This window comes from Chelonoidis abingdonii, chromosome 10, assembly GCF_003597395.2.
Source record: "Chelonoidis abingdonii isolate Lonesome George chromosome 10, CheloAbing_2.0, whole genome shotgun sequence".
Taxonomy (NCBI): Eukaryota; Metazoa; Chordata; order Testudines; family Testudinidae; genus Chelonoidis; species Chelonoidis abingdonii.
This window is the reverse complement of record NC_133778.1, coordinates 36,183,468-36,210,051: the sequence shown is the minus strand read 5'-3', so window position 1 is coordinate 36,210,051 and position 26,584 is coordinate 36,183,468. Positions and strand designations below refer to the sequence as shown.

Sequence of the window (26,584 nt, the reverse complement as noted above, 5' to 3'; positions counted from 1 at the left end):
CCAGGGTGGTGTGGGACCCTGCAGTTCCCCATTTTGTCACGCATATTTTTAGTAAAAGTCGTGGGCTTCTGTGAATTTTCCTTTATTGCCCATGACCTGTCTGTAACTTTTACTGAAAATGTGCATGACAAAATCTTAGCCTTTCTTATAACGGGGGCAATTACACTATTTCTCAGAAAAGAAAGCTAGCAAGCCTACTTAGACAGTCTGTCTTTGCTGGGAATAACACAGTGAAAGCAGGGAACTAGTCAGTCCAGTCACAAGGGAGAGAAAGCTTGGTCTCCACCCAAGAGAGGCAGTGGTCAGAAGAGCCAGAAGCCTGAGAGTGGATGCCCTGATGGAGTACTGAGAGGACGTACAAGTGCAACTGCCCTGGACTTTGACAATTCCTCTGTCATCTGAGTGGAGTGTTGACTCTGAAGCATAGTGATGCAATTTAAATATCAATATGGCTAACTCTTGTACTACCAATTATTTTAGTAGAAAGATCTTGCCAGTAGGCCTATCCAATATGATTTAATATCATAGAAATTACAGATAGTCTCTGGTATAAAACCTGTAGTCCCTCTCCTATACCTGGGTTTCAATACTCTGGAAAAGCAGAATACAAGTAAGATGGGTGGAAAGGAAGGGAACAGTGAGTTTAATTTATGTGGGAGGCTAAGCAAATTCAAATGTTTCAGCAGCAGCCAGTCAGAGAGGCTTATGACAGTACTCCATGGCTCTTAGCTCCAAAGCTGAACACTCTGTTCAAGTTAAGAAATGACTTCAGGTTCAAAATACCTGACAAAATATTATCTTAAACTGCGGAGGGATGAAGTGACCTTTGTTTGCAGCTAGTGGGGAGCATAGGCCTTTGTTAGCATTTGGAAGCTCTTTCATGGACAGGATGGCTTCAGAACAATAACCTTCCCCACTTTCTGAATGCCAACAAATACTCATGAAGCAAACATGAGTGACCTTGTTCCTGTGCTGAATGGATCAAGCTGCCTCAATACTGTTTGATCAACAGCTCAGAATCTTCCAAAGAAACAAAGAGTTCAGCTTATTGGCAGACCTGTTTGCATCCAAATCCAATGAAATGAAGCCAAAGTTCAGCTTGAATTGATTTTATTGCAGTGCTCTGACCCAGAACAATACAAGTTTTAGAAAGGAAACTTTAGGGCCTGATCCATCTCCCGCTGAAATCAATTGAAGGAAAGCTGCAAATTCAGCCCTAGGTACTACAAAAGTTGGATCCACTGGTGTGAACCTGACTTCAGCTTCTTCATGTAGCCAATTTAATTCTCTTGACAATAGTTATATATTTGCTGTAGGAGAGGGGCTCAGTTAATGTATTTTATTTTCATTTGTTTTTTTTTTTAAAGTACTTTACAAGATCTGTCTAATAGACTGTTACAGCTTTCCCAGACAGTTCTTGCTTCAACACCCTCATCCTTCAGAAGTCTTTGTAATGTTCTGCTTTCGTTCTGCAAATTGTATCTCTTGTATTGGGATGTAGGCAACATGCTGCACTGCCATAACCACTTTTGAGGGGGTTAATTTTGAATTATACACTTCTGAATTGGACTGTTTTTCCACATACTTCAGAAAACCCTAGTAGGCGCTATCAGCAATGTAATACATGAACAGGAATGCAATCATTGTTTATTGCAATTGTGTGCAACATACATTTGCTTACATAATTTGTTTCTTATCTATCCCGGTATTTCTAATGTACCCAGTCCAGTGGTAGCTGGGTGATAGACTTTTCTACGTCTTGGCTATATCAGTGTAGAGCCAGTGAGTCTCCCAGGCCTGGTCTACACTACGCATTTAAACCGATTTTAGCAGCGTTAAACCGATTTAATGCTGCACCCATCCACACAACAAGGCCCTTTATATCGATATAAAGGGCTCTTTAAACAGGTTTCTGTACTCCTCCCCGACGAGAGGAGTAGCGCTGAAATCAGTATTACCATATCAGATAAAGGTTAGTGTGGCTGCAAATTGATGTATTGGCCTCCGGGCCGTATCCCACAGTGCACCATTGTGACCGCTCTGGACAGCAACCCGAACTCGGATGCATTGGCCAGATAGACAGGAAAAGCCCCGCGAACTTTTGAATTTCATTTCCTGTTTGCCCAGCGTGGAGCTCTGATCAGCACAGGCGGTGATGCAGTCCCAAATCCAAAAAGAGCTCCAGCATGGACCATACGGGAGATACTGGATCTGATCACTTTGTGGTGGGCGGCGCTGGCCTTAGGGGCCTGTGGACGCGCGAATGTGGGGATGTACGAGGGAGCTTCGGTTCGTAGTGGCGTGCGAGCCTGTGTCCTACATGTAAGACAGGATGGGCGAGCTAGAGGAGCACTTGAGAGAGATCATACGCGAGTAGGCTATGATGACACACGCATGCGCATCAGGACGGACGGAGCGCTCGTGCCGGCCTTATGTGGATAAGAGACAATGTGGACCGCATAACGAGCGAATGCGCAGGCTTTAGTGGAGGGGGCTAATGGTGAGCGGTGACCTGCCGAGAGTAGGAGGCGTCGCGCGTGTGCGCACAGCTCACTCTCGCAGCTGCGACACGCAGTTTGCCGAAAGCTTAATTGTGGCATTTCTTGGCCTGAGCTCTCAATGCCTTAAGGGTCAAAACATTTTCCCGGGTGGTCAGGTATGTCGTCAATGTTACCACCGGGCCTGTTGACCCAAGGACGAGAAAGCGGGAATGAAGCCCTTATAGTGTTGACTTGTTTTTGTACTGGTCGCGACGCGGCGCTGCAGGCTTCTATCGGCCTAGCTCGGAGCATGCCTGGCTAGCGTGAGACGACAGTGACTGCGCTCAGGGAGATGGACCTGTGGGATAGCATGCATCTGCCGCTGGCCACTTCACGCGTCGGGCCAGTGCTACAGAGGCGGAACGCTGCGGACAGCCGTTAGGGGGCGCTGTGGAGGCGGCGGCTGGGCTTAAGGGCCTGTGGACGCGGCCGCTGGGCTGATTACAAGAGGGGGACTCGATGATGCGGTCCTGCATCATCTCACCGGAGGATGAGGCCGTTCACTGGCTGGCGTCAGGTGAGGTAGGGCCTTGAGGGTGCGGTGAGGTAAAAATCAGCGCGAGGACTCCCGTCATCTCGAATGAGGGGTTCTGAGACACGGGGCCTGTGACCGTCTCGCGCAGATAGAGCAAGTTGAGGGGGCTGAGAGTTCGATGACTTCTTGTAGGATGGCGGCAGCTGGGGACTGTGGGACGCTGCGGGAAGCCGTTAGGGGGCCGTGTGGAGCGGCGGAGCTGGCTATAGGGGGCCTGTGGAGGTGCAGGCTGGGCCTTAGCGCGGCCTGTGTGAAGGCTCGGGAAGGCGTTAGGCGGCCTTAGTAAAGTAGATTATGGTAGACGCGGGCGCTGCTGGCGGCTGGGAGGGGCTTAGGGGCCTGTCGCGCACGCGGCGGCTGGTCGTTAGGGGGCCTGTTGGACGCTGCGGAAGCCGTATAGGGGCGGGTGGGGGCGGCGTGGGCCCGTGAAGGGGGCCCTGTGGAGACGCGAGAGGGCCTTCGCGCGCACGTTACGGGAAAGGGCGTGGAGGCAGGCCTGTGGAGCTCGGCGGCGGGCTGGGCGTTACGGGGCCGACCGCTGCGAAGCCGTGGCTGATTGGTAGGGGCGATGAGACCAGTTAGGGGCTGCTCTTGAATGTGCGGAAGCGTTGGGGGCCTGTGGGGGGCGACTGGCCTTGAGGGCCTGTGGAAGGTGGGCGTTGGTCCTTTACGGCCCTGTGGCAGCACTCGTGGGAGGCGTCTAGGGGCTTGTTGGACCGCGGCGCCTTGGGGCCTGGTTAAGGGGCCTGTGGAGCCGGCGATGGCGGTCATCGGTGCGTTAAGGGGGGGGAAGGGGGGCCGGCTGTGGGCGGCTAGCGTGAGAGAGTAAAGTGTGGGTGGCCTGCTGGGGCCCAGGCAGAGGCTACGAACGTAGCGGTAACATTTGCACTAGGAGCTAGGTGCCAGGCAGCGGGATGCTGGCTCGTCCCCCCGCCATTGATAGAGTCTGCTCTACTATCATAGTATGCTGAGGCTGCCTTCCCGTCTTATACCACTAAAAGTGGGCCTTATGCAATTCTTTATTACTTCATCACACAAATGGGGGGACACTGCCGCATGGTAGCCCAGGAAGGTTGGGGAGGAGGGAAGCACAGGTGGGTTGTTGCAAGGGGCACCCCCTAGAATGGCGAGGCAGCTAATATTTCCTGCGGGACTAACATTGAGCGGCGTGCTCTTGTTCTCTGATACACTGATTCCTAGTAAACTTGCCCCTTAGTATTACCTCTAGGCCAGACTGACTAATGAGAGGAGAGAGCCATAAAGAAGGGATTGACTTGGAGTCATTCCCATTTTTGTCTGTTGCGCCGGCGGCAGCCAACCTAGCGAAGCCAGCCAGGAGCACCCATGACCAGCAGGACGTACAGCCCACAAATGACCTGATAAACTACGGTCATCTCATCAGCCCATCTACTGAATGCTCAGCAGACAGCACAGAACTACTGGTAACCGCTCTGCTACCTGCAATGGCAATGAATGCTTGCTGTGTAGCACTGGCAGTACACCTTCGCGACATCAGACAACTATAGCGTATAGTGACAAAAGGGCAAAACGGGGCCTCCAAATGGTTGCCATGACGATGCGCTCTGTCTCATGGCAATTCGTTGCTTCACTGAGGAAGGAATGAGTGACCGATATTTCCAGAATCCAGAATCAACCGCACACTGTTTTTTTGCACCATCATCACTGGGATCTCAACCCAAATTCACATGGGCGGGGGAGACTGTTTTGAAGATTGTTGCGGCGCGGGGCTAGTGGAGGAAATTGGAATATGGTGTGTGGACATGGCGCGCGGAGTGCGGATCAGCTTTTCTGTGGTCTTCGCAGACGTGCGACGCTGGCGGGAGCCGTTAGGGGGCCTGGGAGGCGCGCGCTGGCCTTAGGGGCCTGTGGACGCGGCGCTGGCCTTAGGGGGCGCCTGTGGACGCTGCGGGCCGTAGGGGGCCTGTAGGTGGCCGGGCGCTGGGCATAGGGGCCTGGTGGACCGCGGCATGGGCTTAGGAGCCTGTGGGAGGCGCGCTGGGCTTAGGGGCCTGTGGACCTGCGGAAGGCGTTTAAGGGGGGGCCCGCCCTGGGGTGGGTGGCGGCGCTGGCCATTAGGGGGCCTGTAGGACGCTTGCGGAAGCTGTTAGGGGGCCTGTGCAGGAGCGGAGCCGGCTGGGCCTTAGGGGGCGCGGTGGACGCGGCGGCTGGGCGGTAGGGGGCCTTGTCGGACGCGTTAGCGTGAAGGCGTTTAGGGCCTGTGGTGGCGGCGCTGGCATTTACGAGGGGCCCTGTGGACGCTGACGGAAGCCGTTTGAGGGGGCCCTGTGGAGAGCGCGCTGGGGCGCTAGAGAAGGGAGGGCCGGTGGACAGCGGGACCAGGCTGGGCATCTACTAGGGGGAGAGAGTACGGTTCTGTGGAAGGGTTGAGGAGAGGCGTTAGGGCCTGTGGTGGCGGCGTTTGGTGCCTGTTGACGTCTGTTGGGTAAGGCGGAGGTTGAGTGAGATTGGCGGGAGCAGCCGGGCTGCTTGTTATATGGAGAGTGGCTGGGTACAGTGTAGACGAAAATAAATTTGGGCTGCTCGGCTGCTTCGATGTAGAGGAGCGGGCGCGCCGTTTGATAGGCGGGGGGGGAGCCAGTAGGCGCTGGGCGTTAGGGGCTGTGGACGCTGCGGAAGCTGTTAGGGGGCCCTAGTGCACGGCGGCGCTGGCCTTAGGGGGGCCTGTGGACGCCGGCGCTGGGCCCTAGGCGGCCTGTGGAGGCTCGGAAAGGCGTTAGGGGGCCTTGTGCGAGGCGGCGCGGGCCTTAGGAGGGCCTGTGGACGCCGCTGGGCGTTAGGGGGACCTGTGAACCCGGCGCTGGCTTAGGGGGCTGTGGACCGCGGCCGGCTGGGCGTTAGGGGCCTGTGGATGCTACGGAAGGCGTTAGGAGGCCGTGGAGCGCGCTGGGCGTTAGGGGGCCTGTGAGAGCGCTCCGGAAGCAGTTAGGGGGCCAGTGGTGGCGGCGCGCGGCCATTAGGGGCCTCTAACGCTGGCGACCGTTTAGGGGGCTGTGGAGGCCGCTGCGCCTAGCGGGGCGTGAACGCGGGCTGGGGACCCTAAAGCGCGCGGCGCTGCATGGAGGCTCGGGAAGGCCGTAGGGCCTCTTTGAGCGGCGGCGCTGGGCCTTAGGGGCCTGTGGACGCGCGCTGGGCGTTAGGGGGCCTGCTGAACGCGTCGCTGGCGCGGCCTGTGGAGGCTCGGGAAGGCGCTTAAGGGGGGCTGTGACGCGGAGCGCTGGCGCTTACGGGGCCCTTGGAACGTTTAAGGCGGCGCTGGCGTTAGGGGCGCTGTGGACGCGCGTAAGGGGAAGCGCGTTTCAAGGGGCCTCGAATGAGTGGCGCGCATTGCGCAGGAGGAGGAGGGCGCAGCTGTGACGAACTGCAGAAGCCGTTCGGGGCCTGGTGGAGGCGGCGCTGGGCTGGGTCCCTGGAGGGGGCCTGTGGACGCGAGGCGCTGGGTCGCCTTAGGGGCCTTGTGACGCCCTGCGTGAAAAGCCGTAGGGGGGCTGGTGCGTGGCGGCGCTGGCTCTAGGGGGGCCTGTGGACGCGGGCGACATATGGCCTAGGCGGGCTTGTGGCGAGGCCGCGGCATTAGGGGCCTCTGAAACGGCTGCGGAAGCCCGTGTAGGCGGCCTGTGGAGAGCGGCGCTGGGCCTTAGGGGCCTGTGGATCGAGCGGCGCTGGGCGTTAGGGGGCCTGTGGACGCTACGGAAGGCGTTTAAGGGAGGCCTGGTGGCAGGCAGGTCCACGACTTCAGCGTTAGGGGGCCTGTGGACGCCGCGCTGCTCGGGCCTTAGGGGGCCATGATGCAACCGCGCGAATTAAGGGCGCTGGGCTTAGGAGGTCCGCTGGAGCGCTACGGAAGGCCGTGAGGAGGCCTGTGGACGCGGCGCCTGGGCGTTAGGGGCCTGTGTAGGAGAGAGCTGGCACAGGGCCTGTGTATCGCGGCGCTGGGCCTGTAGGGGGCCTGTGGACGCAAGGCGCTGTGGCCTTAGGGCCCTGTGGACGCTAGGGAAAGGCTTAGGGCTGTGGTGGCGGCGCTGCACAGTTTAGGGGGCCTGTGGGACGCTGCGGAAGCGCGTTGAGATGGCTGGTGTACTGTGGACGGCGGGGCGCGCATGGGCCTTAGGCGGGCCTGGGGACGCTGCGGAAGCCGTTAGGGGGCCCTGTGGAGGCGGCGCTGGGCCTAGGGGGCCTGTGGACGCGGCGCTGGGCCTTAGGCGGCCTGTGGAGGCCGGGAAGGCGCTAGGGGCCTGTTTGACCCGGCGCTGGGCTTAGGGGCCTGTGACGCGGCCGCCTGGGCGTTAAGGGGCCTGTGGACGCTACGGAAGGCGTTAGGAGGCCTGTGGACGCGGCGCTGGGCGCTTAACGGGGCTTGGAACGCTCCGGAAGCCGTTAGGGGGCTGTGGTGGCGGCGCTTTGGGCCTTAGGGGGCCTGTGGACGCGGCGCTGGCCATTAGGGGGCCTGTGGACGCTGCGGAAAGCCGTTAGGGAGCCTGTGGAGCGGCGGCGACTGGGCCTTAGGGGGGTCTGTGACTCGACCTGCGGAAGGCGTTAGGGGCCCTGTGGAGGCGGCGCTGGGCTTTAGGGGGCCTGCTGGACGCTGCCGGAAGGCGTTGGCGGGCTGTGTTGGCGGCGCTAGGGCCTTAGAGGGCCTGTGGTATTCGCGGCGATCGGGCCTAGGGGGCCTGTGGTGGCGGCGCTGGCCGATTAGAGGGCTGTGGGACGCCCTTCTGCAGAAGCCGTTACGAGGGCCTGCTGGCTGGCGGCGCTGGCATTAAAGGGGCCTCTGAACGCTGCGGAAGCCGTTAGGGGCCTGTGGAGCGGCGCTGGGCTTACGGGGGCTGTGACGCCGGCGCCTGGGCCTTAAGGCGGCCTGTGGAGCGCTCGGGGAAGGCGTTAGGGGGCCTGTTGATCGCGCGACTGGGCTTAGGAGGGCCTGTGGACGCGGCGCCTGGGCGTTAAAGGGGGCCTGTGAACGGCGGCGCTGGGCCTTAGGCCGCGCCTGTGGAGCTCGGGAAGGCGTTAGGGGGCCTGTTTGACCAGCGGCGCCTGGGCTTAGGGGGCCTGTGGACGCGGCGCTGGGCCTTTAGGGGGCCTGTGGACGCTACCGGAAGGCGTTAGGGGCCTGTGGTGGCGGCGCTGGCCATTAGGGGCCTGTGACGCTCCGGAAGCCGTTAGGGGGCCTGTGGAGGCGGCGCTGGGCCTTAGGGGGCCTGTGGACGCTGCGGGAAGCCGTGGGGCCTGTGGTGGGCGGCGTTGGCCCATTAGGGGGCCTGTGGAAGGCGCGCTGGGCTTAGGGGGCTGTGAAACGCGGCGCTGGGCCTTAGGCGGCTGTGAGGCTCGGGAAAGGCGTAGGGGGCTGTGTTTGAAACCAGCGGCGCTGGCCTTGAGGGGGGCCTGTGGGACGGGGCGCTGGGCGTTAGGGGCCTGTGGACGCTACGGGAAGGCGTAGGGGCCTGTGTGGCGGCGCTTGCATCTAGAGGGCCTGGGACGACTGCAAGAAGCCGTTAACCGGGGCCTGCTGGAGGCGGCGCTGGCCTGAGGGGGCCTGTGCGACCGCGCGCTGGGCCTTAGGGGCTCTGTGATCGCTGTGGGGGAAGCCGTTAGGGGGCCTGTGTGGCGGCGCTGGGCCTGTAGGGGGCCTGTGGACGCGGCGATGGGCCTTAGGGGGTCCTGTGGGTGGCCGGCGCTGGCCATTAGGGGCTCTCTGAACGCTGGCGGGAAGCCGTTAGGGGCCTGATGGAGGCGAGCGTGGCCTTAGGGGGGCCTGTTTGGACGAGGCGCTGGGGCGTTAGGGGGAGCTCTGTGGACGCACGCTGGAAGGGCGTTAGGAAGCGCCTGTTGGACGCGGCGCTTGGGGACGTTAAGGGGGGCAATGTGGGACCCGGCGGCTGGGCCTTAGGGGCCTGTGGACGCGGCGCTGGCGTTTAGGGGGCCTGTGGAGCGCTACGGGAAGGCGTTTAGAGGCCTGTGGACGCGGCGCTGGGCGTTAGGGGGAACTGTGGTGGCGGCGCTGGCCATTAGGGGGGCCTGTTGACGCGGCGCTGGCCTTAGGGGGGCCTGTGGACCGCGGCGCTGGCCTTAGGGGGCCCTGTTGGAGCGCATAGGGAAGGGCGTTAGGGGGCCTGTGGTGGCGCGCTGGCAATTGGGGGCCTGTGGCGCTGGGAAGCCGTTAAGGGGGCCTGTGGAGGCGGGCGCTGGGCCTTAGGGGGCCCTGTGGACGGCCTGCGGAAGCCGTTAGGTGGCCCTGTGGGGCGGCGCTGGGCCTTAGGGGGCTGTGGACGCGGCGCTGAGCTTAGGCGGCTGTGGAGGCTCGGGAAGGCGCTAGGGGGCCTGTTGACCCCGGCGCGGGCTTAAGGGGGCCTGTGGACCGGCGCTGGGCGTTAAGGGGCCTGTGGGACCCTACGGAAGCGTTAGGAGGCCTGTGGACGGCGGCGCTGGCGTTAGGGGCATTGTGGAACGATCCGGAGCCGTTAGGGGGCCTGTGGTGGCGGCGCTGGGCCTTAGGGGCCTGTGGAACGCGGCGCTGGCCATTAGGGGAGCCTGTGGGACCGCCTGCGAAAGCCGTTAGGGAGCCTGTGGAGGAGTCCGCTGGACCTTAGGGGGGTCTGTGGACGCTGCGGAAGGCGTTGGCGGGCTGTGGATGGCGTGCGCTGGGTCTTTAGGGGGCCTGTGGACGCTGAGAAGGCGTTAGGAGGGGCCTGTGTGGGCTGGCGACTGGGGCCTTAGGTGGGCTGTTGGCGCGGCGATGGGCTTAGGGGGCCGTGGTGGCGCGCTGGCCTATAGAGGGCCGTGGACGCTGCAGAAGACCGTTACGTGGGCTGTGGAGGCGGCGCTGGCTTAGGGGCACGTGGACGCGGCGCTGGGGCCTTAGGGGGCGTGTGGACGCGCGAAGCCGTTAGGGGGCTGATGGTGGCGGCGCTGGGACTTTAGGGGGCGTGTGGACGCGGCGATGGCCTTAGGGGGCCTGTTGGTGGCGGCGCTGGCCATTAGGGGGCCGTTGGACGCTGCGGAAGCCGTTAGGGAGCCTGTGGAGGCGGCGCTGGGCTTAGGGGGCCTGTGGACGCGTACGGAAGGCGTTAGGGGCCTATGGTGGCGGCGCTGGCCATTAGGGGCCTGTGGACGCTGCCGGAAGCCGTTTAAGGGGCTGTGACGGCGGGCGCTGGGCCGTAGGGGCCTGTGGAAGCGGAGCTGGGCCTTAGGGGGCCTGTGGACCACGGAAAGGCGTTAGGGGCCTGTGGTGGCGGCGCTGGCCTTAGGGGCCTGTGGGACGCTGCGCATGGGCCACTTAGGGGGCCTGTGGTGGCGGCGCTGCGCCATTAGAGGGCCTGTGGACGCTGCAAAGCCGTTAACGAGGGCCTGTGGAAGGGCGGACCGCTGGGCTCAAGGGGGCCTGTGGACCGCGGCGCTGGGCCCTTAGGCGGCCTGTGGAGGCTCGGGAAGGCGTTTAGGGGGCTGTTGCGACGCGGCGCTGGGACCTTAGGCGGGCCTGTTTGGACGCGGCGCTGGGCTTAAGGGCCTGTGGATCGCTGCGGAAGCCGTTAGGGGGCCTGTGGTGGCGGCGCTGGCCTTAGGGGCTGTGGGACGGGGCGATGGGCTTAGGGAGCCTGTGGAGGCGGAGCTGGATACTCTTTTCAGGGTGGCTGTGGACGCCTGCGAAGTGTAGGGGGCCTGTGGTGGCGGGCGGTGGCCATGTTTAAAGGGAGGGATGGTCACTGTTGGCACGCATAGCCGGTGGGATAGCTAGTTAGGACGGAGGGCGCTGGTGCAGTTGCGGCGAGCTAGGGCCGTATTCACGGGGGCCTGTGGAACGCACGCGCGGACGTTTGGGGCGTCCTGTGGACCGCTACGTGAAGGACGTTTCAGGTAGTGTGGGTTGTCCGGGGTCTGGGTCGCGGCCATTAGGAGGGCCTGTGGACGCCTGCGGAAGCCGTTAGGGGCCTGTGGAGGCGGCGCTGGGCCTGAGGGGGCCTGTGACGCGGCGCTGGGCCTTAGGGTCCTGTGGAGGCTTGGGAATCGGCGTTAGGGGGGCCCTGTGGTGGCGGCGCTGGCGTTGGGCCTGTGGACCGCTGCGGAAGCTGTATGTTGTTTTGGGACCGTGCAGCGGCGCTTGGGCCTTAGCGGGGCCTGTGGACGCGGCGCTGGGCCTTAGGCGGCTGTGGAGGCTCGGGAAGGCGTTAGGCGGGCTGTGGAGGCGGCGCTGGGCCTTAGGGGGCTGTGACGGCGGCGCTGGGCGTTAGGGGGCCCTGTGAACCGGCGCCTGGGCTTAGGGGGCCTGGGACGCGGCGCTGGGCGTTAGGAAGGGCCTGTGGACGCTACGGAGGCGTTAGGAGGCCTGTGGACGGCGGCGCTGGCGTTAGGGGCCTGTGACGCTCCGGAAGCGTTAAGGGGGCCTGTGGTGGCGGCGCTGGCCATTAGGGGGCCTCTGAAAACGCTGCGGGAAGCCGTTAGGGGGCCCTGTGGAGGCGGCGTGGCGCTTGAGGGGGCCTGTGAACGAGCGGCGCCCTGGGCTTAGGCGGCCTGTGGAGGCGCTCGGAAGGGCGTTAGGGGCCTGCTTAGACGAGCGGCGCTTGGGCTTAGGGGCTGTGGACGCGGGCGCTGGCGTTAGGGGGCCTGTGAACGCGGCGGCTGGCCTTAGGCGGCCTGTGGAGGCTTCGGGAAGGCGTTAAGGGGGGGACGCTGTTGACGGCGGCGCTGGGCTTAGGGGGCCTGTGGAGCGCGCCTGGGGCGTTAGGGGGGCCTGTGACGCCCTAGGGAAGCTGTTTAGGGGGCCTGTGGTGGCTTCGCGCGGCTGCCAGTTTTAAGGGGCCTGTGGGACGCTGCAGAACCCGTTTACGGGGCTGGGATGCGGCGCGGGCTGAGGGGCCTGTGGATCGGCGGCGCTGGGCCTTAGGGGGCCTGTGGACGCTGCGGAAGCCGTTAGGGGCCTGTGGTGGCGGCGCTGGGCCCTTAGGGGGCAGACGCGGCGAGAGGCCTGTGGTGGCGGCGCGGCCATTAGCGCCTCTGAACGCTGCGGAAGGCCGTAAGGGGCCTGTGGAGGCGGCGCTGGCCTATAGGGGACCTGTGGACAAGCGGTCCTGGGCGTTAGGGGCCTGTGGACGCTCACGAAGCGTTAGGAACGGGCGGGGGAGAGACGCACTCCCCAGCTAGGGTGACCAGATCCAGATGTCCTGATTTTATAGGGTCAGTCCCGATATTTGGGGCTTTGTCTTATATAGGTACCAATTACCCACACCTAGGGTGACCACACAGCAAGTGTGAAAAATCAGGACGGAAGGTGGGGAGGAATAGGAGTCTATATAAGAAAAAGACCCCAAGACATCTGCTCACCCTACCCCAACCCCCTGTCCTGATTTTTCACACATGCTATCTGGCTATCCCCAGCCCAGCCGTGTGTGACCATTCCAATCCTGGCTGCCTGTGAGAAAGTGAGTTACTTTCACTGTCATTCCTCAGCAGGTAGGCAGCCAGCCTCCCCCCCTCCCTCGCAGCACCTCTCCCAACCCAGCCCTGACAGCCCTCATGCCGGGGGAAAGAGTTCCTTCCCCCACCCCTTCCCAGAGACCCCAGCAGCCAATCCCCTCCCTCAGACCGTGCTGCATTTGGCTCTCTCTAGGAACTAGCAGCCCTGCTCTTACATTCTCCACTGCTTCCCATCTGTCCGGGCTCCCGGCAGAGTGGTGCCCCCAGACCTAGTGGTCCCCTAGGCGGCTGCCTGTTCTGCCTATGGCTAAGGACGGCCCTGGGTATGCTCATTTATTAGGGTTACTCTTCTCTCCCTTCTGCAAATGCCCTCCCATGGAGCTATCCTGCAGGACCTAGGTTCCCCAGGCTGGGGTTTTCCAGCCCCAGAATCAGATGAATACACACCCATACACAAAGCATGTCTGAGAGGACCAGGTTAATCAGCACTCCCAGGCTGACCCCTCATATGTCCCTGGACTCAGCAGGCTGAGTCGAACAGCACTTTCGAGCTGTCACCCTCATATGCCACGGGCACCGCACTGGCATAGAGTACGCCTGTGCAGGCTAGGTCAAGCAGCACTTTCAATCTGCCACCCTTCTATGCCACAGGTTCAGTATGTTCCTATCCCCACTTTCACGTTACAATTGTTCTGGTAGTAACCCACTTGATGAGCAAACCTCACAGGATTTTTGGGCGCTGCAGGGATCTTTAGCTTAGGTATGAGAAGCGTTGCTGCAGAGCAAATGGGGAAGCCAAAAAACACCCACAAGAGGGGAGAGAGAGAGAGAGAAGCAACCAGCTTAACCATGGAAGTTATTTATTGCCAAGTAAAAACCATACAAGGGGAGCCAAACAAACAAAACAGTTATAATATTAAATCTAACTTCAATTTGATTATAAAAGTCAGACTAAAAGTCAGATTAAGTTATAGTTTGATTAAAAAACTATAACTGATCACACAAGTCAGAGTCAGAAGGCTATACTTAGAGAGCTGGGTTCTCACCATTCCGTGAAGCTTGATTTGTTTGAGGTTCCCAGGTAGTGGTTGTAGATGAGGGTCCAGAGTGCTGGAGACAGGCAGAACCCCCAGCACGATCAGTCAGGAGAAGATGAAGCCCCAATGGAATTGATGCAGATTTTGGATCGAAGCATCAGAGCACTTACTTGTGCATGGGTAGGGGGTTTTGTAGAGAAAGAACAATGGTTCAAGGGAGAACACTAGATTTGTTTATGAGTAAACTGATGGCTCAAAGGAAAATACTGAAGTTGTTTTGTTCAGGTTCAACAATTGGAACTGCTCATTCCTGGCTATGGGTGGTGTTCCTGCCAGGGAGCTCACAAAGCAATGAGGCAGCTTCAGTATTTTGAATACCAGTAAAGGATTTATTACTAGAATTGGTCTGATAACTACTGAGCTGGGTGTGTGTAGATGTGGGTTCATTAACCTCTGGAGCAGAGATCCCCCATCATGCAGTGCTTCCCTGCTTTTCTGGCCCCAGAGTTTACCGTGGTTCTTGCCTTGGAATCTCTGTTCTCCATTCTGTATGCTAATGGAGTTGCCTTCCTGTCCCATCCTTGATGCTAATGAGGTTAGGGGCATTTCCTTAATCCTGTCACCCTTGTCCGGAGGAGTTTAGGTGTGTCTTCCACTGCCTTTTCATTGCTTTTTGTAAGTCTCTTTCTTCTGATCGGCTTTGGTTCAAGCAGAGGCTGGGAGGGAGGTCTTTTGTGAGTCAGACAGGCTGGGTACTGCGCCCTGGTTCCCCAAGAACACAGAGTTGATAGGTAACAATATGCAGTGCTTAATGTGTGTACACTATACAAACAGCCAAATCCTGCTCATCTTCCTCCCCTGCGTGATCCCACTGCAATCAAAGGACCTATTTCCTTTCAGTAAGTAAAACAGAATTTAGACCAAACTGGAAATGGTCCACTATTCTCCTGTACCTGCTTCAGTCCTTTAAATCTAGGAGGATGTCAAGGCTGGACAGAACTGGGCCCCTAGTTTCAATGAATGTGCGATTGCTACTATTCTGTACACTTCCTTAATGCAATAATTGATTTATTTTGCTGTAACATCTGAAGACTAATTGGAAAACTAAAAATGAACATAAAGGAGCATTCAGTATTCTAAATCATAAACTTTCAAACTTTGCTATGATTAGTAATCATAATTATCTGGTGAGAGACTCATGTCTAGAATGTGCAAAGATTATATCAGGACAATATCAGAAATACAAACAGGGTAAACAGATCTTTTTAGATGCTTTGTTTCTTGCCATCCCTTCTCAGGCAACCCATTGTTCCATATCTGGAAAATAAATTTTACAATTCTAATTTAATATCAAATATCAACCACAGTGAAAATAAGTAAAAGTAGTAAATGTCAGCCTCTTTTCCTAAAAAGTTACCAAACACAACAAAACATTCTATAAAAAGGTAGTGGCCTCTGCTCCAGCCTTACAAATGTAATAAACATGCTCTCGCACACAAAGCAATCTACTTTTTATTCATATTACATTAGAATTGCTCTGCAGCAACGAGCTCTGCTGAGCACTCGCCACTGAAGAGGCCAAAAACACCAGAGGAAATTTCAGGAGGTAGGATATTCTCCTGCTGCCAGTGACTGACAGGTCTGGTTCTGCCTATAAGCCCAAAGCACGCTGAAGTACCCATGTAAAGGATCTAGGACCTTAGCACAACGAAGGAAAGAAATGTAATGCGCACTGGAGAACATTCATTATGTATGGAAAATTCACTCTGACACACTATTAATGCTATATTATTCTCACAGCTGCCATAGATTTCACTGAAACAGGAAACTGAACATTTGCCGTGAAAACAGAATTTCACATTTTTCAGAGAGATGTTACAGCATTCCACCAGCTTACATATTGCAAATTATAAACCTGATTGCACCTTGGGGGCTTTAATAATTCCACACATTTTGTTATAGTTTATTGCTGCTAACTTTCTGAAAAGAACTAAGAAAAATACAAAAAACAATGCTAGCATCTAGTTAATTCTAATAGAAAAATATCATTTTTTTCTATCGAATCAAGACACTAATGGCCACAAATCTCATTTCATCACACAATTTAGCCTTCAGGATTTTGAAAAAGACGTTCTTAAATGCTGTATTTAATTCTGAGAGACAGAAAAACACGAAAGGGAAAAACATATTTTGTTATGTGGGGTGGTTTCTTTACAATTTCATTTTAAGAATGTTATGATAAATCTCATTTTCAGGCTTAATGATGTCATATAGCTGAATTTAGTTCATTTGCATACAGGAATCCAATATGTTAAAACTAGGAACAGGCAAACCAATCTTAAGCAACAACCAGCCTGCACACCTTCCTTTTCTCTTGTGAATCACCTGAATGTTCAGAAATGCATAAAGTTCAGGAGAGCACTTCCCTGTTCTCTTCCTCAAATTTAACGAATCCCCCTACCTTTGCTGATACCACAACAAAGCTTGCTTGCTAAACCGTGCAGAATGTTCTTTCAAAATCTCATGTCCTCTGTTTGGCTTCGTAAATGTGTGTAATGCATTTGAGGTTACCACTTGCTGAGGAAACTCAAGAGCACCTCATGAAATCTAAGCTCTATTATAGGATATTATTTAGGGACATTGCCAATTATGTTTTCATTTATTTTTCCTTACAGTCTATGTGTGAGGGAGCCCCTTTAATGTATTCTGAAAGAGATCTGACATACTATCTTAGAATTCTAACTCTTTTTTAAATGACTAATAAAAAGCTAGCAAATAAGAAATAAACAAATTACACTGATTTTGCATGACATCTAATAGACAAAAAACTGAAGACAAATACAATGGCACAATCCAAGAAATAGTATTAAATATTTATATCCATCTACATGCAATATACAATTCACATTCATGAAGTTGATAGTTTGCCAGTTGTATCTATGGATAATTGTATGTACTATTGATTAAATGTAACATCAAAAATTATAGGCTCCATGTTAAAAGGGCAAGTGCTTTTATGCAGGAACAATTTGCTCCTACAAAAATGGTTCTGAACAAATGGGAGACTGGTTAGAGCGGCTCTTAAAAAAACAAAACAAAACAAAAAAAACCCTTGCAGCTGAGTTTTCAAGCAGCTATTGCTTCTCTAATTCAGTTGTGTCTAAGCATTGTAACATATAGGGCCAGATTTATAATGTATATTTACTAAATTTATGCAATATGGGCAAGATTTTCAAGAATGAATAGCAATTTTGCTTCTAATGATGGTTGCCCAATTTGTGAAACTTTAAGTGAGCCTGATTTTCAAAAAGGGCTGAGTATCTACACTCTGAAAACTGGGCCCCTTTAAAAGGTATCTCAAATTGAGCAGCCAAAAATCGGGGTCCCAAAGTCACAAGTCGCTTCTGAAAATCTTTGCCCGAAGAACTAGAGCACTGCATTATCATTTGTTCAGACACGTGATTTTTGTAACATACAGGGGGAAAAAATTAGTTTGTAAGATTGGCAAATGAGGAAAAATGATCTTCAGTGAGGGCCAGCTCCAGGCACAAGCTTAGCAAGCAGGTGCTTGGGGCGGCCACTCTGGAGATGGGCGGCAGGTTCAGCTATTTGGCGGCAATTTCGTGGAGGGTCCCTCGCTCCCGGTCAGGGCGAAGGACCTCCCACTGAATTGCCGCAGATCGTGATCGTGATAGCGTTGTTGTTTTTTGTTTTTTTGGTTGGGGGCGGGGGGGACTGCTTGGGGCGGCAAAACCCCTGGGAGCCAGTCCTGTCTTCAGTGCAGAGCTGGAATGTTTTCTCCTTCTTGCCATATCTGGTGCTGCTGACCAAGACAGGATGTTGCTCTCTTCCCTATCACTCCCACACACTGAAAAGAAAGCAACTAACAGGCAGTAAATCTCAATTACATACATCCACTGCAGTGAATGTTTTATGTGGTTTCCTGTATATAAAATTATTAACATGACAAACGGTAGCCAAGGTGAGACGCAGCCAGTGGCAAATGATATTTATATATTTAAAAAATTAAAGACACACATCTCTAAATTATTTGAAACCTTCAAACTGTGCATGTTGTTAGCTATCTAATAATGGAAACATTTTACGGTTAACCTCCTGTCAAGGTATTTTTCCCACTTTGAACTTTAGCATCCAGAAAATGGGGACCTGCATGTACCCTTCTAAGCTTAATTCCTAGCTTAGATCTGATAGCACTACCACCAACCAGAAATTCCAGTGTCTGGTACACTCCCTGTCCCCCAAAACCTTCCCTGGGGGACCCAGGACCCAAACCCCTTGGGTCTTAAAACAAGGAGAAATAAACCATTCCCCCTCCTTCCCCCTCCCAGACTTTCCCCTCCCTGGGTTACCCTGAGAGGCTACACTGATCCAAACTCCTTGGATCTTAAAACAGAGAGGAATTAACCTTCCCCCCACCTCCTTTCCCCCCACCAATCCCCTGGTGAGTTTAGACCCAATCCCCTTGGGTCTTAAACAAGGAAAAAAATCAATCAGGTTCTTAAAAAAGAAAGCTTTTAATTAAAGAAAGAAAAAGTAAAAATTATCTCTGTAAAACCAGGATGGAAAATGTTTACAGGGTCTTCAGCTTATATAGACTAGAGAGACTCCCTCCCCCTTAGCCTAAGATACAAGTTACAGCAAACAGAGGTAAAAATTCTTCCAGCAAAATACATATTCACAAGTTAAGAAAACAACCATAAGACTAATCTGCCTTTTCTAGCTAGTACTTACTATTTTGAACATGAGAGACTGTTTCAGAAAGATTGGAGAAAGACCTGGTTAAACGTCTGGCCCCTCTTAGCCCCAAGAGTGAACAACCAATAAAACAAACAGCACAAACAAAGACTTCCCTCCACTGAGATTTGAAAGTATCTTGTCCCCCAATTGGTCCCCTGGTCAGGTGTCAGCCAGGTTCACTGAGCTTCTTAACCCTTTACAGGTAAAAGAGACATTAACCCTTAACTATCTGTTTATGACACCTCCTCTATCCTTCACTTCTTCTGTTGGTTATTGTACTCACTTATTGTATCTTGTCTTAAACTGGAATACTGGTGTCCAAATTCCAGTTTTTCAGACTGGTCAAAACAGTGACATCTGAATGAAAACCAAAAGCCAGAAGCTTAATCCAAGAGTTGCCAGTCAACTCAAATAGGCACAAGATTAAAAAAAAAACTGAAAGAAATTTAAAACAAAGTAAACATAATGGGTACACTTACATCTGCTGGAGAGGAAAACAAATGAGATTGAGAAAACAAACTCCTGGTTTACAAAACTGATGTACTTCAACATATCTACTGGACTGTCTCCAGCTGGAGGCAAGGAGGTACCATAATCTCTCAGAAACAGAGAGAAATTGCTGTTCACACATGCTTCTGATAAAGGCATCTGACAGCTATTATCAGTTGCAAAATAACAGCTATTCCTCCCTCTCTCATCTTTAATATCTAGCCAGTTATTAGTTTACCCTCCTGACATTTTCCCTCCTGGATTGCCATAAGATTCCATGACATAAAGATACCTCAGAAAGGCAATAAGTTTCTAATTACACCCCATGCACACCAATCAAAGAGACGCTGATGCTACTGACAGACATTATTCATATTAAAATCCATATTATTACCCTCATTAGTCACATATCAGTACTTAGGATGACTCCCCTTTTTTCAGCAACAATTTTATTGCTGTGCACCGCACTCTAGACATATATTTTATATTGAACAAACAACACTGACTTTAAAAAGGAAACATACAGTACTATACCTACACACAATTACTAGAAATCATTTTTGATTTATGCAGTATGTCACACAGTACACAACTTATATTAGTTTCAGTTTCCTAATTCATTTCACTCATATCATATCATCCTTCATTCTGGAAACCATCACCACCTATTTAGGAGATAAGTCAAGGATGCAGGAATTCTTCCTTACAACAGACCTTATTATTTATCCTGCAGTAAATACAATACTTCCTCTTATTGTCATTGCACAGTAATGTCAACACATATATTATGCTACCAATGGCACTACCATAGAATACTCAACATTTCTAGATAATAAGCTCTTTGGGGCATGATCTGTACCACAGCCAGTGGGCGGGAGGGGGGGGGGGGGGGGGGGGATGGGGAGAAGAGGGAGCTGGCTCGATCCTGATGAAATACACACACACACACACTCCTCCCCATTATTGGGTTAGCTGCTATTTTATCCCGCTTCATCCCTTTCCACTAACTTGCCTACCTCCTAATCCTCTATGTCCCACCCACTCTTCTGACCCATTCACATTTTCCCTCCATGCTCTCACATAGATTTCTCATTTGCATGCACCCCCCATATTTTCTCACCCTTTCTGCTCACAGTCTTTTACCTCTCAGTTCTCCCTCCAGCCCCTTGAACTCCCTCCTATGCTCCACATTTCCCTGCACACGCGCACACTTTCTCCTTCTAGCCCTCTCTGTCCCTGCAAATCACCTTATCCTCATAGTGTTCCTCTTTGCCTCCAGACATCACAAGTCGGTGTCATCTTCCCCTAAGGTAAGCTTGGCTTCATTCCGTTTGGGAAAAATGGAAGGCAGCGGTCATCTTTGCTAAGAGCAGCCTGAAGTTTCTCCTGCACAGGCTGTGTAGGTATTTTATGACCTCAGCCCCACTGAGAACACTGAGGGATGGTGAACCATTGACAAAATAGAAACTAATGAGGGTGAAAAGTTGTCAGCGGGTGCCTCTTCATCCACATATCAAAGCACAAGGCACCTTCTAGACTACTACATTTTAAACAATCTTGAGTCCATGCAACTCCAAAAATGGAAATCTATGGAGATAGTTTCATGAAGGAATATCAATATGTATCACTAGAGGAAGAATGGAGTGTGTTTGGTCTGTAGCTGTATTATAGAAACCACAAACAATGACTTTTTCTTCTTCTAGCATTAAAATATTGTATATTTAAATCTGCTTTCTGTTGTACTACAAAACTACACATCTTGCCTAACCAGCAGGAACCTTTTTGTTAACCTTTTCAGGATTCACTCCCTCTCTAAGGCCTTGTCTACACTAGGAAATTGTTCCTAAAATTTCCCACCACTGCTATCACTAGTGCAGCTCCGCCAGTGAGAATTCTAGTGTGGACAAAATCCTGATGGCCAGTGGCATTTTGAGCAATGTCATGAAGACTTGCTCAGTGGAATTACAGGATGCTTAAAACACTAGCCACCCAGAATCCTGTCCACCACCTAGAATCCTGTCCACCACCCAGAATACAACTACTCCCATCAATAGCACTGAACCAATGATAGCAGTACTGGGAAATCTTAGCAAACAGTAACTAGCATATACATAGTCATAGGATCATATCAAAAAGACAAAATTTACTGTAAGATAAAAAGATCATTAATAATAAATGCCCTCCAAATTAATATGGCTATTTAAAGCAACTATTCTGATTAAATTTAAATGCCAATGTGTGTTCTTCAAAAGCTATTCATGTTTCTGTGAAGTTCTTGGCATCTAAAGCTCTGAAATACTTTTGTTAATTTTGCATCAGTAATTATGGGTAATCATATTTTCCGGAATCACAGGTTAACATAATGAGACAATGTACCATCAACTGTGGTGATGATGCCAGACATAAAAAAAGATAGCATTTGATTTTTTGTTCCTACATCAAGTCTTTATGAAGTAAATGAAAGATCATATACACGAACTCTGGTTTTCTTGAAAAATGCTAATAATAATAGTAGAACAGTAAGCCTTGACCTCATGAACTAAGAAACAGTTAGCACTGAGCTCATTGCTGTGTGGGGCTACAATTATATTCACTTCATCACAAGGTTGGGGAGAGCAACACTTTGTTATTAGTTCTACCAAGACATTTACGGAAGAGTTGAGAAAACAAATTCTCAGTTAAAAAGCCTGTCTAGATTGTTGAAGCAAGATACAAACTGATCATCTTACAATAGGAATACATCCAAAACTTACAATAAATACATGAGAAACAAAGGTAGGTAGTAAGTTATCTCAATGTGATCTTATTACCACAGAGAAAAAGTTCATTCATTATTAATAAGGTGGGTAACTCTCACAAAATTGGAGAATTGATCCTTAATAGTGGAAAGATTTTCTCGAGCTAACAGAGAAATGAAGCACACAAAATAATCTTACTTTTTCATCGTCGTCAGTAAAAGGAGCACCTCCAGGAGTTTTATTTATTGCTTGGGCAACACCAATAATCTCTCCATCGTTGTTTCTTATGGGCATGCACAACAATGACTTTGTCTTGTATCCAGTCAGTTTGTCAATCTCATCATTAAAGCGACGATCCTACACAAGGAAATAAGGGAAGTATTAACATGTGCGTCTTACTTGTCTGAATTTTCTTCAAGGTGAGAAGTTCACTGAATATCTTCTTCACTCCATGTCTTTTTTTTTTAACAGTGACATTATATTGGTACCTTATTCCCTGCCTATTACCATAGCATACCTAATTGTCGTTTTCCATAGTTAATATAGTGCAAGAGGTAAGTTTTCTTATAAGGCTGTTCCAAGTACTGGGTATAATACACCCTTGTGCAGAGGGTCAGTGCGAGACCTATGCATCACTTAAGCATTCAGAACAGAATACGGGGTTGACTTCATCCTTAAAGAGCAGAATAGAAGACCCCAAGAGGAGAATGGGAGAAGAAAACATAAGAAGCACTAAAGAGAAAAGCTTGTAACAGTAGAGCAGAGATGTGCCTTTGAGACAGAAGCCAGAAGCATCATCTCTTTCTACTCCAACATCCCCTTATATTCCTTCTCTCTTGCTCATTTGCCCTTGCTTCAGGATGAATTGCCTCTCTTTCACCTCCCAGTACAAAAATGGAGCTGTTGTCTTCTTCCTGCTCCTCCTCTTCTGATGAAGAGGGTGTTCTGACTCTCTTCCTCTGCCTCAGCAGTTTCCACCATTCTGGGTTCATTTTCCTCAGTGATCCCCAACGAGCTTAAGAATTGGGTACTCCTGTGATTCACTCACTCTGCCTCCATAGGATCAGGCCCTGAATATTTTTCTCTTCATCTCATTAATTTATAGTAAACTTATCATAATTGTTATATGTAACGATAGGTAACAAATGTCTGACAGAAGTGCCATTTTTAAGTTGGCCCTTTAAGCTTCTGTTTGCAGCTTGCCATATTCAAACAGCATTATGAGTTATGAAACAGAGACCATCTGAACAGAACAGTTGTTCAACAATGTAAGATTAGCTACCAAAATTTTGAAAGTGGGGCATAGGGCTTTAGCCACAATTAATGCCCAACCAAATCCCTCTGCAGCACACAGAAAACGTAGGGGCAAATACCTTGTTCACCTGAATGGTCTTAAAATACAGTATCCATTAACTGGCTTCCTTTTCCCTTTCATTTGTAGAGTTCCAAGGGGTATGTTTTCAGTGTAGAGTGCAGGGATTTCACAGCACAACTCTCATTAATGTTAATAGGAGTAGTGTGACTGAATCTTTACAATGAAAATGCATCCCTAAGCATTACATGCAACTAGAAATTATTTATTCAAGCAATTTGCAAAATTAATTTCTTGTCATTTTGTTTATTTTTACTTTACGCAGACCAAGTATTCTCTCTTACATTTATATAAACCAGTTATTTATTCATATTAAAATAGGAGTGGAGAATGTATTTTTAGTATTAAATCACACACTCATCAATCCATTGACATTTAGTTTTTATACCCTAGAATTTCATGAACTTCTGTGTTATTGAATGTTTGTATATAATTTCCAGATCATAAAGTGAATAAAATTAGTAAGATTCCCAGAGGAAGTCATATAAAATGTGCACTTACTCTGAGAATCTTACTAATGCTTACCTAAATCTACATTATGAACAGAAGGGACCTCTCAAAACAGGATGATAGAAATCAAGGTATGACATTTTTAAATCCAAGTAACACAGGAATTCGAGTAACAGGCAGCATACTAAACAATAAATATACCAAAATCAAAATGCTAAAATTTCATCTATGCCAAAATATTTGTAGGTATTTTTGTACTATTAATTTTTTACCTAGCTAAGCATATCCACTAATCCTCATTAAATAAGGATGTACATGAGAGCTAAACTTCTGCTAAAATTTGTCACTTCAGAGCACTGGAAGAAGACTTCAACTTTCAAGATTGAAATTTCATAATAGAGACTAGAATTGTTTTTATGGCTAACGATTTGTTGTTGTTTTTTCTACAAGGAAGAACTGCTTTGTTTTGTTCCCATTCCAGGTGGGGTCAGAATGGTGAACACATAGTACTAATCTCCAAGAGGCATTCAGATACACCAGTGATGTATGTGGTACAAATACTGGACATATAAAATAAATTAACAGACACAAAATGCACATCCACAGTACCTTACTCACTACAGGGATGTAACAACTGTGAATCAAATATAATTAGGAAGAAGATATTAAGGATCTATAAACCAACTAAAGTTTAATCTTCATTACAAAATAATTTAATCGCTGTACAGAACATTCTTTCTGAAGGAGTTATCTGATGAAGATAAAATATCTAATTAATAGTGCTAGGCAATGTATGCATGCTGGACCATGTGGGTATTTCACTAACAACCTGTGCATGGTTTTCCTTCCCCAAAGATTGAAGTTGCTAATTTTGGCCCAAATCATCTTTGTTTTTTTTCACATTACATTTGGTACATACACTAAGGAAGTTTTGGCATATTACATGAGACCTAATATTCAGAATGGGATTAGAGGGATCTGTAATACAACATCAAATGTTTCTAAAGAGCAGAGAGTTAAACATATTTAGACTTTTCCGTGTAGGATTCACAATGCATATTCAGACTGTAACTTTTGCAGAGTTGCACCTTGACTTCCGATTTCTCCTGTAATGGGCCAAATACATTTTGGCACTACATAAAAAATAATAAAAAAGCTATAGATCTGAATTATCTAGTACATTTAACAATATTTCTGGTCTCATGTGACAAAAAGATTAATTCACTGATACTCATACTAATGTAAAATGTTTGTACTAAAAGACATCATGCTCCACTGTATTTCGCACTTACAAGTGAGTAGTGTAAATTCCTTTCCTTTATGGAAAAGCTAAATTCAAGCTGGAAGAAATTCATCCAGGTGCAGAAAACCTTGTGACTAGGTGTATCAATCCCTCACTGGCAACTCAGAGATTAAGAAACTGTTGTGGGCTCAAGAGGCACGCTCCCTTTCTCTTGCTGGACGTGCTCCGGGTGGAGGGAGCATATACAAAGCAAGTGGCTCAGTTCAGTCTGGATTGGCTGAGGAGGAGACTGGAAGTGCCACCTGCAGGCTCCTACCAAGGAGCTGCCGAGACACTCCGGACTGCCAAGGCAGAGTATTCTGACTACACCGCAGAGAGAACCAATTGACTGCAGGGACGGAAGGGGACGCCAGGTCACTGTCAGCAGAGGAGATTGTTGTGAATATGGATGTCCTGGTAATAGAACCTTGCTGTTGCTATGGCAACTGAGTTAGATTATTAGGGGATAGCCCAGCCAGTTTTGGCAGGTTTGGTTAGTTCAGTGTCTGGCAATAAATGGCTGCTTATAAGGTTTACAGCTCTCTGTGTCTCCAGTGATTTCTTCCTAAAACTGCTGCCCCAAGGATACGACAAAGTCGCAACGAGGATGAGATTCTATGCGGCCCCAGCAACAGAAGGAAGTAGAAGTAAAAGTACACCCCCCCCCAAATAAACCTTTTTGTTGTTGGAAGGGGGTGAGAACTGGCTTGTTTGCACTGAGTGTGCAAACTGAAACTAAAACCATGGCTACACTTACAGGGCCACTGGAACCTTTTGAGGAGATTATAGTGTAAAGGCATGTATATACTAAGCATTTTGAGCTTTTTGTTATTGCAAATGACATTACAGAAGAGAAGAAGGTGCCAATATTCTTAAGTGTTTTAGGGGGTAAGAACTACTCCCTGCTATGGAGCTTATTGCACCCTGTTAAGCCTGAGACCAAATCTTATAGTGACATTTTGGAAATCCTGGGGTCCCATTTTCCCCCAAAACCACTGGTAAATACTGAAAGATATAGGTTCCACAAAAGAGACCAAAAAGAAGATGAAACCGTTGTACAATTTGTAGCAACTTTGAAAAGATTTGGAGAACACTCTGAATTTAAGGAGCTATTAAATGATGCCCTATATGACAGGTTAGTGTGTGTGGCCTGCACAGTGAAGCTATACAGAAGTGACAGAGGCTCAGCTTACCTTACAGAAGGCTGTTGATATTGCAGTCTCTGTGGAACTGGCTACAAAGGAGGCACAATACATCAGTTCATCCCAGTGCATAAGGTGTCACAAGAACCTACCCACAAAACTGTGTGGAGTCAGGAATGTTACCACTCTGGTAAGCTGGGTCACCAGGCATCAGAATGCTGGTAAGGGCCTGGTGTGTCAATACTGTGGCAAAAAGGGACACATCAGGTATTCCTGTAAACAAAAGAAAAAGAGGCCTGTGGTTTGGCCAACCAAAAAGGAAAACCTGCATATCCTAGAGCAGACCCAGGATGTCCAAGGAGATACCTCATCCCGTGAAGGAGTGCCATTCCACATTTTGTCTTTGGCAGTGGGCTCTCATGAACACTGGGTAACCCCGTTGTTGGACGGCAAACCTATACGAATGGAACTGGACACTGATGCAGCCATCTCACTGGTCTCCGAGACTGTGTATAAAGAGAAACTACAGCATCTTCCGCTTAAGGCAACAAAATCTGTTCTGAAGATGTATACTGGAGAAACTGTGCCCATGTTGGGCACTATTGATGTGAAGGTGGAGCTCAATGGACAGGCTGCTAAATTGCCACTGTTTGTGGTGAGAGGTAATTACCCAGCCTTAATGGGTAAGTCTTGGCTTAGGAAGATTCAACTGAACTGGGCAGAAGTGCACTGGATGACTAAAGAAGAAACCAGTCTGACTGCTATACTAACGAAACATGCTGCTGTTTTTGGAG

At 50.7% G+C, this 26,584-nt stretch overlaps 1 protein-coding gene across 2 annotated transcripts in view; it reads right to left on the bottom strand.

The window, feature by feature from the left end:
- The window catches only part of PDE11A (phosphodiesterase 11A), a 227,533-nt gene that overhangs the window by 171,374 nt on the left and 29,575 nt on the right, over positions 1-26,584 (bottom strand). For both annotated transcript variants that reach the window (XM_075070082.1, XM_075070083.1), the window contains exon 2: positions 21,743-21,901. In XM_075070082.1, the coding sequence (XP_074926183.1) occupies positions 21,743-21,901 (159 nt within the window). The remainder of the gene's footprint in view (positions 1-21,742; positions 21,902-26,584) is intronic.